This window comes from Triturus cristatus, chromosome 1_2 (genome assembly GCF_964204655.1).
Source record: "Triturus cristatus chromosome 1_2, aTriCri1.1, whole genome shotgun sequence".
In the NCBI taxonomy this organism is placed as follows: Eukaryota; Metazoa; Chordata; class Amphibia; order Caudata; family Salamandridae; genus Triturus; species Triturus cristatus.
Window position 1 is genome coordinate 80,614,306 of NC_140580.1, and position 15,626 is coordinate 80,629,931.

General features: G+C 46.0%; 1 protein-coding gene across 1 annotated transcript in view; it reads right to left on the reverse strand.

Moving 5' to 3' along the window:
• Positions 1 to 9,962: 9,962 nt before the first annotated feature.
• The window catches only part of LOC146866841 (scavenger receptor cysteine-rich domain-containing protein DMBT1-like), a 279,548-nt gene continuing 273,884 nt past the window's right edge, over positions 9,963 to 15,626 (reverse strand). Inside the window, exon 11 of the mRNA XM_085602366.1 lies at positions 9,963 to 10,574. Within this exon, the coding sequence (XP_085458492.1) occupies positions 10,325 to 10,574 (250 nt within the window). The 3' untranslated portion in view covers positions 9,963 to 10,324. The remainder of the gene's footprint in view (positions 10,575 to 15,626) is intronic.

The window sequence follows — 15,626 nt, forward strand, 5'->3', positions numbered from 1 at the left end:
GCTCTTGACCCTGTGCCTCATGGGAACAGTCCAGCCTGAACTGCAAAGCCAGGTTCTCACTGGACTGGAAACAAGCATCCTGGGACCGGTTTCGGGCATCACCCCTGATCAGACAGCCACACCTTGAATCCAGTGGCAGGAATGTCATGGAGTGCAAAAAACAATGGCTTTAAGCCCAAATCTCTGTTCTGGGGTTAATGTTTGACATAGTTCAACATTCCGTCCATCAATTGCTCTTTTTGCATTTGTCACCACGAATGGGACGGGTATGGCCAGATGAGTGTCCCGTGCTCTCCGTGCCACAGGACTCAAGCTATCCTGGCTGGTGAGGGGTTTTCCCATTGGACGCAGGGTCAAGACTGATTTGCATATGGCTGGGTTCAAACTGGAATGACATGGGGAGCAAAAATACTATGGATTTAGGCTCAGATCTCTGCACTGTAGTGAATGGATAACATTGTTCTGCATTCTGTCCATCAATTGTTCTTTTTAGGTCGAGCTGGATCAACCTGTTATATCTCTTCAGTGGGGTTTGTCAAACCCACCCATTGCCATTGGTTACTACCAGCAGCATTCAGAAAAGCTGTCTTCTTATTGGTGCCTTTTTGTAAAAGTTCCTCCTTTGGGTGTTAAGCTCTCTTTCTGGCGATTTCACGAAGAGAGCATTTTGGTCGGCCATCACATCTCCCATCTGGCTATTTCAGGTCAGACATTGTGTTTTATTTTGTAGTTTTAGATAGCGGGGACCGAAGGACGCATTCACTATTTGGTAGGCATGTGGAGATTAAGCAATTTGCCCAGAATCACCTGATGTTGATAGGACGCCGAGGCTTGTGTTTTTTTAATCATTTGCATGGCGCCTGCTTCACATTACATTTCACAGCACAGGCACCGTGCTTTATATTTCAGTGCGGTGCTCGCTTTTTAGGTCTAGCCTAGAGTCAGTCCGCAAGCGCTGCTCTAGGGAAGATCTGTGGTAGTTCAGTATGTGAGGGATGCCCCGCCCACTCCTCCGCCCCTATTTTTAATTGGCCTGTGTCTTTGTCCTATGTAAATGCTGCCTTCCGATTGGTTTATAGGCTTGCCAGTCCCTCCTCATGATGGCCATGTCATAATTTGTATTCCCCAATGGCTACTATCCTCTTTACTTCGAGTGTTACACGGTATGTGTTATTTAGATTGTGAGCACTACTTTCTTTAATGAGGTTCTCTTACTGCCCGTGCCTTCTTTCCCCTTCCTGCACTCTTGTTGTCCATGTCTTCTTGCCTCCTCCCCCGCACTCCCGTTGCCCATGCCTTTTCCCTCGCACTACCATTGCCCATGCCTTTTTGAACGCCCACCTCCCCATTCCAGTTGTCTGTGCCTTCTCCCCCACGCCCACCCTCCCATTTGCAATGCAATAGATGTTGCATAAATGCGAGTCCTATTGCATTGCAAATGCTTGTTTATAACTTTTGCCCCGCTTCGCATGATGTCAATACTGGGGGCCCTGCCCCCCTAAATAAACATTCCTGGCTACGGCCCTTAAGCCGGGTACCAGGATATGGCGAGTGATGGGCCTAGAAGGCCTGGTGCGAACATGAAAGGGCGGAAACTCTGTATCTGGGAGGCGGTCTGGAGTGAGGAACACCAAAGGAATCAATGCCAGCAAGGAGGAGAAGTGGTTTTTTTAGCACTGGGAAGCAGGTGGCATTCTGCAGATGAAAACATATGACTCGCATGCAGAAGAGATGACAAGACATTAACATTTCACACCAAAACTCCCCAGCCGCTCTGGAGATGTTTGCAGGAACCATCTGCGAGTTCTGGTCTCATATCTTTTTTACCATGAACCTGGAGCCAGCAACACCGCACTACACCAACGGTTTGTAAACACCAGCGAGAAATTTGTCTGTGAATGTCGAGCAGTTATGGGTGTTGTACAACAGCACACGTTTAACCCCTTCCCCGCTCATGACGGAACCACTCCGTCATGAGCCACGGGTGCCGTGTGCTCATGACGGAGTGGTTCCGTCATGCTGCGGCCGTTGGCCGCTGCTCCGCCCACGCGGCGCTAATTCCCCGCCTGTGCGGGCGATTAGCGCAGTGGGCGGAGTCGTGACGGAACCACTCCGTCATGAGCACAGCTCAACCGTGACTCATGACGGAGTGGCTCCGTCATGAGCACAGCGCCACCGCGCTGCCCCCAAACCCCCCCCCCAGCGCTGCGGCGGAATTCCTGCCGCAGCCAAGGGGTTAACACAACAGTTTGTTTAGATTACAGAATCGCAGAGAGTGTTTTCTCACTGTTTTGGTTAGACAAAATTAATGCTTCTCCTTTAGAAATCTGCATGCCTGCAGCGCTTAGAAACTTCAGAGGTGCAGTAAAAGAGCTATATAAAATGCATCTGATGTTTTTCGGCATGTGGTGCTGAGACAGAAAGGGGGGCGATTTCTCCTACAAGGGAGCCCGGGTTTTTCGACCTGAAGACCTTGAGAATAACTGCACAGGGCTTGAGTTGGATAGGATCTGATCGAGGCAGTCAGTGGAACTGCCCTGCACTTGGTGTGATGTCATCACTTTCTGTCTGTTGGAGGGCAGCTGCTCAGTTCAGAGGTTGTGCAGCCGCATAGATGCTGTGATGGCATCAATATCTTATGCCTGCCTCACAGCAGGTGAAAGAGTGACGCAGTGCTCTATTCATAGCCCCGCCCCTACTTTGCTGGAGTTTCATCACGCTTCCAACACAACCCCAGCAATGCGTCAGTTTTGCGCTGACAGATACGTCAGTAATACTGATGTATCTGACATTCCATGTAATATATGATGCATCATACAGTAAATATGACGCATCAATCATGTCACAAGGAGGGCACAGTGAAAGCTTTTGCATCACTGTTTTTACACAGCGATGCAACAGTTTTCATAAAAAAGGCCCTTAGATCCCAGAGGCGTGACCAATTACATTGCAAATGCTTGTTACATTTGACACCCTGAGTGGGACGGGTATGTCCAGATGTGGGTTCCATGCTCTCCATGCCAATGGAGTCAAGCTATCCTGTCTGATGACGGTGAAACCCCAAACTGGTCCTAGGATGCTTGTTTCCAGCCCAAGGAGGACCTGGCCTGGCAGTTCGGGCTGGACTGTTCCTGAAGGGTGCAGGGACAAGACTGATTTGCATATGGCTGGGTTCAAACTGGAATGGCATGGGGGGCAAAAAAACGATGGATTAAGGCCCAGATCTCTGTACTGGGGTGAATGTATGACATTGTTCTGCATTCTATCCATCAATTGTTCTTTTTGCATTTATCACACCGAGTGGGACCGGTATTACCAGATGTGGGTCCAGTGCTCTCCATGCCACTGGACTCAAGCTATCCTCTGAGATGAGGGGTGAAACGCTGAAACTGGTCCTAGGATGCTTGTTTCCAGTCCAGGGAGGACCTGGCCTGGCAGTATGGGCTGGACTGTTCCCATGGGGTGCAGGGTCAAGACTGATATGCATGTGGCTGGGTTCAAACTGGAGTGGCATGGGGAGAAAAAAAACAATGCATTTAGGCCCGGGTCTCTGTACTAGGGTGAATGTATGACAGTGTTCTGCATTCTGTCCACCAATTGTTTTTTTTGCATGTGTCCCCCCCAAGTGGGACTTGTTTGCCCAGACGTGTGTCCCGTGCTCTCCATGCCACCGGAATCAAGCTATCTTGGTTGACGAGGGATGAAACCCCCGAAACCGGTCCTAGGATGTTTGTTTCCAGTCCAGGTAGGACCTGGCCTGGCAGTTCGGACTGGACTGTTCCCGTTGGGCGCAGGGTCAAGACTGATTTGCATATGGCTGGGTTCAAACTGTAATAGCATGGGGAGCAAAAAAATTATGGATTAAGGCCCAGCTCTCCGTACTGGGGTGAATGTATGACATTCTTCTGCATTATGTCCATCAATTTTTTTTTTGCATTTGTCACCCCAAGTGCGACGGGTATGCCCAGATGTGGGTCTCGTGCTCTCCATGCCACTGGAGTCAAGCTATCCTGGCTGATGAGGGGTGAAACCCCAAAACCGGTCCTAGGGTTATTGTTTCCAGTCTAGGGAGGATCTTGCCTGGCAGTTCAGGCTGGACTTTCCCCTTTGGAAGCAGGGTCAAGACTGACTTACATATGGCTGGGTTCAATCTGCAATGGCTGGGGAGCGAAAAAAACTATGGATTTAGGCCCAGATCTCTGTACTGGGGGGAATGTATGACATTTTTCTGCATTCTCTCCATCAATGTTTCTTTTTGCATTTGTCACCGTGCTATCCGTGCCACTGGAGTCAAGCTATCCTGGCTGCTCTGGGGTGAAACCCCGAAACCGGTCCTAGGGTGCTTGTTTCAGTCCAGAGAAAACCTGGCCTGGCAGTTCGGGCTGGACTGTTCCCATTGGGCACAGGGTCAAGACTGATTTGCACATGGCTGGGTTCAAACTTCAATGGCATGGAGAGCAACAAAAACGATGGATTTGGGCCCAGATCTCTGTACTGGGGTGAATGTATGACATTGTTCTGCATTATGTCCATCAATTGTTCTTTTTGCATTTGTCACCCGAGTGGGACGAGTATGCCCAGACATGGGTCCCCTGCTCTCCACGCCACTGGGGTAAAGCTATCCTGGCTGATGAGGGCTGAAACCCCAAAACTGGTTCTAGTATGCTTGTTTCCAGGCCAGGGAGGATGTGGCCTGGCAGTTCGGGCTGGACTGTTCCCATTGGGCACAGGGTCAAGTCTGATTTGCATGTGGCTGGGTTCAAACTGGAATGGCATGGGGAGCAGAAAAACGATGGATTTAGGCCAAGATCTCTGTCCTGGGATGAATGTATGACATTGTTTTGTATTCTGTCCATCAATTGTTCTTTTTGCATTTGTCACTCCTGAGTGGGACGGGTATGCCCATACGTGGGCCCCATGCTCTCCATGCCACTGGAGTCAAGCTATCCTGGTGGATGAGGGGTGAATCCCCGAAACCAGTCCTAGGATTCTTGTTTCCAGTCCAAGGTGGACCTGGCATGGTAGTTCGGACTGGACTGTTCCTGTTGGGCAAAAACCAAAGGAAATGATGGACGGAGTGTTGAACGTTGCAAGCACTCACCCCCAGTCAACTGATCTGGGTTTAATCCATCACCGTTCTTTAGCCCACTCTGCCACCCCAGTTCAGACATGGCCATATGCAAATCAGTCTGACCCTGTGCCTCATGGGAACAGTCCAGCCCGAACTGCCAAGCCATGTCTTCCCTGGACCGGAAACAAGCTTCCTAGGACCGGTTTCTGGCATTACAGCCGTCTTCAGCCAGGCTTGCTTGAATCCAGTGTCAAAGTGAGCAAGGGACTCACGTCTGAGCATACCCTGCCAACTTATGGCGAACAAAGCAAAAACCAAAGGAAATGATGGACGGAGTGTTGAACATTGCAAGAACTCACCCCCAGTCAACTGATCTGGGTTTAATCCATCACCGTTCTTTAGCCCACTCTGCCACCCCAGTTCAGACATGACCATATGCAAATCAGTCTGACCCTGTGTCTCATGGGAACAGTCCAGCCCAAACTGCCAAGCCATGTCTTCCATGGACAGGAAACAAGCTTCCTAGGACCGGGTTCTGGCATTACAGCCGTCTTCAGCCAGGCTTGCTTGAATCCAGTGGCAAAGTGAGCAAGGGACTCACGTCTGAGCATACCCTGCCAACTTATGGCGAACAAATCAAAAACCAAAGGAAATGATGGACGGAGTGTTGAACATTGCAAGCACTCACCCCCAGTCAACTGATCTGGGTTTAATCCATCACCGTTCTTTGGCCCACTCTGCCACCCCAGTTCAGACATGGCCATATGCAAATCAGTCTGACCCTGTGCCTCATGGGAACAGTCCAGCCCGAACTGCCAAGCCATGTCTTCCCTTGACCGGAAACAAGCTTCCTAGGACCGGTTTCTGGCATTACAGCCGTCTTCAGCCAGGCTTGCTTGAATCCAGTGGCAAAGTGAGCAAGGGACTCACGTCGGAGCATACCCTGCCAACTTATGGCGAACAAAGCAAAAACCAAAGGAAATGATGGACGGAGTGTTGAACATTGCAAGCACTCACCCCCAGTCAACTGATCTGGGTTTAATCCATCACCGTTCTTTAGCCCACTCTGCCACCCCAGTTCAGACATGGCCATATGCAAATCAGTCTGACCCTGTGCCTCATGGGAACAGTCCAGCCCGAACTGCCAAGCCATGTCTTCCTTGGACCGGAAACAAGCTTCCTAGGACCGGTTTCTGGCATTACAGCCGTCTTCAGCCAGGCTTGCTTGAATCCAGTGGCAAAGTGAGCAAGGGACTCACGTCTGAGCATACCCTGCCAACTTATGGCGAACAAAGCAAAAACCAAAGGAAATGATGGAGGGAGTGTTGAACATTGCAAGCACTCACCACCAGTCAACTGATCTGGGTTTAATCCATCACCGTTCTTTAGCCCACTCTGCCACCCCAGTTCAGACATGACCATATGCAAATCAGTCTGACCCTGTGCCTCATGGGAACAGTCCAGCCCGAACTGCCAAGCCATGTCTTTCCTGGACCGGAAACAAGCTTCCTAGGACCGGTTTCTGGCATTACAGCCGTCTTCAGCCAGGCTTGCTTGAATCCAGTGGCAAAGTGAGCAAGGGACTCACGTCTGAGCATACCCTGCCAACTTATGGCGAACAAAGCAAAAACCAAAGGAAATGATGGACGGAGTGCTGAACATTGCAAGCACTCACCCCCAGTCAACTGATCTGGGTTTAATCCATCACCGTTCTTTAGCCCACTCTGCCACCCCAGTTCAGACATGGCCATATGCAAATCAGTCTGACCCTGTGCCTCATGGGAACAGTCCAGCCCAAACTGCCAAGCCATGTCTTCCCTGGACCGGAAACAAGCTTCCTAGGACCGGTTTCTGGCATTACAGCCGTCTTCAGCCAGGCTTGCTTGAATCCAGTGTCAAAGTGAGCAAGGGACTCACGTCTGAGCATACCCTGCCAACTTATGGCGAGCAAAGTTCCTGTTGGGCGCAGGGTCAAGACTGATCTGCATATGGCTGGGTTCAAACTGGAATGGCATGGGGAGCAAAAAAACTATGGATTAAGGCCCATGATCTCTGTACTGGGGTGAATGTATGATTTTGTTCTGCATTCTCTCCATCAATTTTTCTTCTTACATTTTTCACCCTGAGTGGGAGGGGTATGCCCAGATGTGGGGCCAGTGCTATCCGTGCCACTGGAGTCAAGCTATCCTGGCTGCTCTGGGGTTAAACTCCGAAACCGGTCCTAGGATGCTTGTTTCCAGTCCAGGGAAAACTTGGCCTGGCAGTTCGGGCTGGACTGTTCCCGTCGGGCACAGGGTCAAGACTGATTTGCACATGGCTGGGTTCAAACTGCAATGGCATGGAGAGCAACAAAAACTATGGATTTGGGCCCAGATCTCTGTACTGGGGTGAATGTATGACATTGTTCTGCATTCTGTCCATCAATTGTTCTTTTTGCATTTGTCACCCTGAGTGGGACGAGTATGCCCAGACATGGGTAACCTGCTCTCCACGCCACTGGGGTCAAGCTATCCTGGCCGATGAGGGCTGAAATCCCGAAACTGGTCCTAGGATGCTTGTTTCCAATCCAGGGAGGATCTTGCCTAGCAGTTCGGGCTGGACTTTTCCCTTTGGAAGCAGGGTCAAAACTGACTGCATATGGCTGGGTTCAAACTGCAATGGCAGAGGGAGCAAAAAAAACAATGGATTAAGGCCCAGATCTCTGCACTGGGGTGAATGTATGACATTGTTCTGCATTCTCTCCATCAATTTTTCTTTTTGCATTTATCACCCTGAGTGGGAGGGGTATGCCCAGATGTGGGGCCCGTGCTGTCCGTGACACTGGAGTCAAGCTATCCTGGCTGCTTTGGGGTGAAACCCCAAAACCGGGCCTAGAATGCCTGTTACCAGTCCATAGAGGACCTGGCCTGACAGTTCAGGCTAGACTGTAACCACTGGGTGCAAGGTCAAGACTGATTTGCATATGGCTGGGTTCAAACTGGAATAGCAGGGGAAGCAAAAAAAGAGTGGATCTAGGCCTAGATCTATTTACTGGGATGAATGTATGACATTGTTCTGTATTCTGTCCATTAATTGTTCCTTTTACATTTGTCACCCCAAGTGGGACCGATATCAGCAGACGTAGGTCCCGTGCTCTCCTTGCCACTGGAGTCTCGCTATCCTGGCTGATGAGGGGTGAAAACCCAAAACCGGTCCTAGGATGCTTGTTTTCAGTTCTGGGAGGATCTTGCCTGGCCGTTCGGACTGGACTGTTCCCATTGGGCGCAGGGTCAAGACTGATTTGCATATGGCTGGGTCCAAACTGGAATGGCATGGTGAGCAAAAAACGATGGATTTAGGCCCAGCTCTCTGTACTGGGGTGAATGTATGACATTCTTCTGCATTATGTCCATCAATTCTTCTTTGTGCATTACTTTGAGGCAACTTTGCGCTGGAAAGTAATTCCAAGAAAAACATTTTGCGCAAGTCTGCATAACTTTCATAATGCAAACCCTGAGTAAAATTTTTTTACATCCGGCCGTAGTTTGTCGCACCATATACATGCCAAACGTTTTCATTGCTTGGCTCATTCGTGGACTCTTTGCGCCAAGCGAGACCCTTGGTTCTGCTCTGGTTTGGCTCGCCCTATTAATTTGCTGGTGTGCCCACCTCTAGTTTGCAACTCAGGCTTAGAACATGGGGCCGTCAGCCACTTCCTAAAATAATTTTGTAAATATTGAGGACTGAAAACATGGAGTCTTGCCTATATGCACCGATTTGACAACTATATCATCAAGACTTCTCATAACATAGAGGAAGAAGATTGTGAGTAGTTACATTTCAAGTAGGAGATCCTAGGGCAAGGATTCCAGGCTGTAGTGATGTATGTTACTGCATTCATGAGTTGTCGGGAAAGTACCAGACCCAAGTGTTATGACACCGTCCAAATGCATTCATGGCTTGGTAGTTGTATCTGGGAGCCCTGAGTCAGGTCTGCTATGTCTGTGCTAGTTTTTTCTTCTTGTTCACATTTCACTAAGAGCTTTAAAGTGTTCATCTTTTTGAGGGGAAACTTAAATATATAAAGGGACTGGTTTATCAAAAAAGTAGTAACTCTTTACCCATAGAAATACTCCTTGAATGGATGCAAATGTACTATGTTTTTAGAATTCACAAACATTAACAGAAGAGGATTAAAAAGCTGCTCCAGTCTCAGCTACTACTGGCAAACAAACACCCAAATGGTTAATGGAATAAAGACTTAAAAATAGTCTAACCAGTGGGAGTCACTCAGATAGCATTCCAACCCATTGTTTACACCCACTGTGCCACTCTAGGCAAAGCCCATCTAATGCACAGCAGTATTGACTACGGTCCTCAAGGAAAAAGTCCATCCCAAACCTTTAGCCCACCCTGCAGCCCTCTGCCTTTTTAGTTCAGAAATTTGAGCCTCACATTCCCTAAATCTCACTCACTAAGCTACGTCTCTGCTGGCATCCAATGGCACAAATTAACCACCGAATCCAGGTATTCGGCAAGATTAGCTGCAAGTATCTATTCTAAGTCATTTTGTTAATTACCTCACAGTTTCAATTATGTTTCAAGTCTTCTGTATTAATGGAGCCATTTGGGAAAGATCCTGTGGTGGAATTACTTTTAAAGCTGTTTTTTCATGTACAATTACAAACAGAATAAAATAACACAGCTATGTAGTAACAGAGTTGCCGCATGTGTCTGGACATTTTTTTTCACAGGGTTGCTACCAACCGAGTTTTGGGGGTAAAGGTGGGATAGAATTATCCCTTGCTATGGAGCTTTGCTGGGTTACTAATGCAGTAAATCTGCATATATCTCACAATGCAGTTTTGCAACTAAACTCTAAACGTGAACTAAGAAGAAAAATATCAGTATGGTTCAACAAAGCTGTATTTTAATCTACATTAGTGAGGAAAAATACGTACCAAAAATGTTCATTGATTAACAAAACATACTAACTGAATAAAAGTCAATTTCCATTACATAACCACTCGTGCTAGCTTTCATTAGCAATTGTAAGTCATTAACAATGTCAATAAAAAACGTATTTTGCCATAAACGATCTAACGTCCGGTTTCTTACTCGTTTTATTTGAAATCACATCCCAATGTTTTGTCAAATGGTCGATCTATAAGTTTGGTAACCATGCTAAATTTGGGGTAGTTTTGATTCTAACAGTTTGCAATTTGATTAAATTCCTCGGCAATGACAACGGGCGAAGTTTCTGATTCGGGTACTTTAATTCTGCACTTGGATTGGTCCCAAGAAAAGATCCACCTCTTGCAGCGGACGGGCCAGCGACCTTTTTCGTCTTGAGAGACAGCCCTGGCGACAGCGAGAGTTGATGTCCCCGATTCTGCAGATCGCTATTTTACATTTTATGTAGACACTGAAGTGAAATTTCCGAAATGCGAAAGCGCGGAAGGAAAATCGAGACTGCTTCCTTGAGGCTGAAGGTAAGGTGTGGTATGATGGGTCTTGAATACACCTGTAAAAAACATATAAGATGAGGTTCAGGAAAAATATAATACAGTTTGCACTTTGAAAAGCATGCGGTGAACGAACACGATGGCCCTACCAGAGCAAAAAAACTCTGAATCGCAATGTACGAAAGGGATATTGAGATTCCATAATGGATTCGTGAATTATAATGCTCACTTCTTGACTCCCCACTTCTTGACTTTCGGTCCCACCACTACAGATGTGAAATGTGTCAGGGGGCACAGAAAAATAGAGGCACATTGATTTGTGAGAATAAATTTGTTTTTCAAGCATTTTGTTTGCTTGAAATATTTAAATTCCATGTTGTAAATCTTTCTATACATATAAAGATATATACGTTTGCATGCATTGCTGGTTAGAAGCAAAGTAACTAGGCCCTGTCACTAGGATGACATCTCAGTCTGTCAGCTGCCCACAACACTCCTCAACGTCCTTCCACATGGCCTACCTCTGACATATCAAAATTCACTACCATTCTCAGACACACTATTACATTGCCACTCCCTGCACTGTGTTTCTGCAAGTCATAAAACCCTAATAAGCATTACAAAAGTCAATAGGTTTTGTCCCCGTAAAGTGTATGCACATAACATGCGGAGGCCCCCACTCACCCTGCTGCCCTAACATGGGCATACCACTGACAGTGCACTCACAAAACATGGTGGCTATTCTGCACTCACAATCGCACTACTATCACACAGGTACACAGTTCACTGGGGCAGAGAAGAGTTGAGACAGAGGGTGGCATAGAAGTCACAGCTTGAGTATCTACTGCATCAGTCTACTAGTGCCAGTGGAATAGCAAGGTGGATGCGGGGGGCCGCACAAGTTTTGGGGGCACCCCCATCCCCCTGCTCTTACACATGGTCACGGGGCGGCAAATACAGGAGCCGCCGCGGGCGGCCATACATCTAGCTACGCCACTGACTGTTGCAATTCCAAGCTGTTGAAGGTAAACTACACTGAAGCTTGAATGTCCCGCGAGATCATCTAATCTCGCATTAGCCACATTTGGGACAGCACTGCAGCCTATGTGAGTCTGATTTCTGTGGACTTTTGTGGGGAAGTTTCAGCATAAAAAAGTCCTCCTTCCCTGCTAAAGAGATGGTGGTCGCTTTCTTTGTAATGCAAGCATATACAAAAATAATTAAAGAAAGATTGAAGGAAAAACAGAAGCACAAATATGGCGACTGAATGTGAAGGGCATAGTCTTCAAAAAGAAATTAAAAAATAGAACTTTGCACTAGTCTGCCATCTTGGAAGATTAAATGATAGAGTGTGCAGAATACTGCTTCTGGATGATGGCGTGGTTTTGAAGCTTGCAGCAATGATGCTTGGTGCTCTGCATACGAAAGAAATAGCAGAGAAGCTGCTGGTACTCCCATTACTCAGTTAGCACTAGTCTGCAGCTGCTTGTAAGCTTCAGGGGGGTGAATTAAAGGAAAGATCGCCTGAATTTAGGATTCAATTTAATGCACAATAATTAGACAAAATACTGTTACTCAGGCTACCTCACATCCTTAAGACCAGAGGCTGCCTACTAATCAGAGTAAACATTGACAACAAAACCAATGGCTGAATATGGTTGATTCAATGCCTATCCGTATATCTTCTGTTCTGGTGGGCTAAACCATTATGTGAATGTCTGTTGAATAACTGAAATGGGCTTACCCAAAACACATTTTCTCTAAGCAAGATTATGTATTATTCTTGAGGAAATATGAGGCCGGTAATACTGCTAAAACTGGCTTTTGAGGTGACCTAAAACACACAGCAATAGATGGAGCGCCAGTAGCAGGAACACAGTGGGTCCTTGGCTCACACTCAATAGACATGCAGCTATGGCCAGAGCATCACATTCACAGTTGTCCCTAAAATCCATGGAACAAGTGTGGTACTGCCAAGCCAGGCAAGCTGCCTTCAAAGACATGGAAAAAGTGTGCTACTTCAGGGCTAGTCAGAGCGAGCTTCTTTCAAAGACATGGGACAAATGTGTTACTGCAGGACAAATGCAAGCGTTATTCACGTGTTGCACTGCGGGGCCAGTGTGAGCTTCATTCAAAGACATGAAACAAGCATGATACTGCAGCGCCAGCAAGTGTACGCTTCCTTCAAGGACCTGGATTGAGTGTGGTACTGCAGAGCCACTGCAAGCTTCAATCAAAAACATGTACCAAGTGTGGTACTGGACAGCTCCATTTAGCACTTTCCTTAGATGAATGAATAGGCAGCATTTGAGACTTGGGGCAAGTTTAAGGAACAGACGAGTGGAAACTTGACTAGCATGCATAGAAAGATTTTCAAGCACAAAACAGGTACAGCGTCGGGCCGGAGTACACACTTCCGTTAAACCCATCAAACACATACTGATCTGGCCAAAAATAATGCAACCTTCCCTTACATATATAGAAGATGTCCATCGTCTGCAGCAACAGCCCAAGCATGTGTGTATACACACAATGTATAGCATTTGGCAGCAGTTTAAGTTCCCCCACACACAGCAAAGGTACAAGATGGTCTGCAGCAGCGCAAGCTAAGATATCTTGACATACAGAACACATATGGCCCTGCAAGCAGCATCTAAGCTTATTTCAGGCCCTGAATACCCAGAGTAAAGTATAGAGGTGTGTGACCTACTGAAGGATCTAGCCAGATTCCAGGCTCTGGTTCAACGCAAGGTCTTTTTGAGACCCAATCTCATAATGAGCTGGGATTTCATGTGGTTTCATAGTGCTGCCCGTTCTCTATTCTCATGCAACAAGAATAAAAGACAAAACATTAAACTTTGCTGCAAAAGAGTAGTGAGCAAAGGGATAACAATCTGGTGGCTGAATTACACAAGGTGAAACCACAATTAGGTTGGCCACACCACCTAATTGTGTGATCTTAGTCAATTAGCTTTTTTTAATATGCCTCCTATTTTTTCCTTATTACATAAGAGAAAACCTTGAAATATGTGGGGATGTGTGATATACAAAAATCTCTCTTGAGTTTGATCTAGCTCTATAATGTTGCTCCCTGTAAACTAAGAATATAGCTCTGATATGTATTGCACATGGCAACTGACTTGTCTCTTAGTTCATTAACGGTATTGTGCTGGAGGAGGGGATGGGGGCACTTTTAATAGATGCCTCTCCTTGCAGTGATAACATTTGATGCACTAAGGTGAAACACTTGTTAAAGAAATATACTTTTTTGAATTATGAAGAAACTTTAACATATTTCTACATAATATATGTTGCACGATTTCCATGCACAATGCTCTCATGGCTGAGCTTGTACCTTGGCTCACCTCTCTCTGTTAATTTGTTGGTCTGCCCGCCTCTACTACAGTACTGTGTGTAACAGTTACTCAAAGTCCCTCTCTTTCAATATCTCGCTCTGGGGAGCAACATTTTAGATTCCATGATTCTGACTGGTTTCCATGGGTCTTAGAAGGATAACTAATCCTGCATTTGATTTGAATAAGGAAGAATTGTGCATTAGTGACCCCAAGAAATGGTTTTGAAGTTACTTGTGCATTTTGTAAGTATAAAATTAAACAAACCAAAGTCCAAAAAATAATTTATCCAGTTGAAGTACTCTGTCCTAAGTTTATGTTCTCTTACTAACTACCATCATCTGCCTTCCACCCATCAGGCTGAATGCAGTGATTACAGTGACTGTCTTGTTTTCAGAAGCCATGAAGCAGCATAGTCATAACATCTTTGTTTCCTGCTGGCAAAACATTGTGAGGAAGAACTCTGTCATTTACAGACAACACATTTTCCATTGAAATGACCACTAAATTTAATCAGACATACAGTTTTGCCAACAATCCTCTACAGTGCAAAAACAATAGTGTGTGGAAATTAGGTTTCAGCAAATATTTATCATAAGCGCATCATGAAGTAAAGTGTCTTGATTGATTGATTTGGCCAATCTGTGAACTCTAAGCTGTTATATTAAATATCGCTGTGATGTTTATTACCAGTATAATTTTGGATTTGCCTTATAAAAATGATCAATAATAAGGTTTATTAAAAAAAGTGTCTTGATTTTGTTTTGATCCTATTATAATCTTGTTTCTATCACAGTTTAGAATAAGAAAAATAGTGCTTAATTTGTGCTTTCATAACTATTTATTTAATGTTACAATATACACACATTCATATGTATTTAAATGCTGTTGTGTGCTAGCAGAACATTACATTCTATAGCCTTTCCTTTCACATAGGCAAGATTGTCACATAGCTCACTTCACAAAATGCTCACACTTTGCACTAAAAGAAAGAAAAGTAAATATCAGTCTGGAATGTTCAAACAATAAGCAGCAGTTTGTCTGAAGAATAGGCTGACATTTGACCTCCGTCTTTGAAAGCACAGCAAATATTCCAAGATAAAAACAACATTTAAAGTCATAGTTAATGCTCATTCACCTTCTGAATCCCATAATGTTTATTTTGTGGGGTGATCCAGCACCCCCTACTTCCCTAATTTCAGCACCCTTTCTAGTAGGGGCCCTCTCATGGTTCAAGGAGCTATTATAGTTTGGCCCCCTTCTACCTCTGACCCCCGGTGTATTGCATCCGGTGCACCACTGGCATCTACAACCCTGTGTATGCACATATAAAGTTATATATATATATTATCTACTGGCGGTCGCCAGTAGATAGTTATAGTTAGGACCGTGTTTCCATAGGAAATCCGCAACATTCTATTTGGAATAACTTTGGCGCCGGTTGACGAATCCTCGCACATTTTTCAAAACTTATGGGGCGCTACGCTCCGCTCCTACCCTGAAAGTCTCGGGGGGATTCATCAAACGGGGCTGAGAAAAAAGGGGGGTCCCAAAACGCGTTTTCCCCATGCATTTTCCCATAGGGCCTTTAGTCCGAGCTACAGCCCGAACGGCTGAACAGAATTACTTGAAATTGGGCAGAGAGGTAGTCCTCAGGTCAGGGATGTGCCTTTTGCAGGTCTGGTGTAAATCTGTTCAGTAGGTCCTGAGAAAATAGCATTTAAATCAATATATATATCTGTAAGCGCGCTCCGTGTG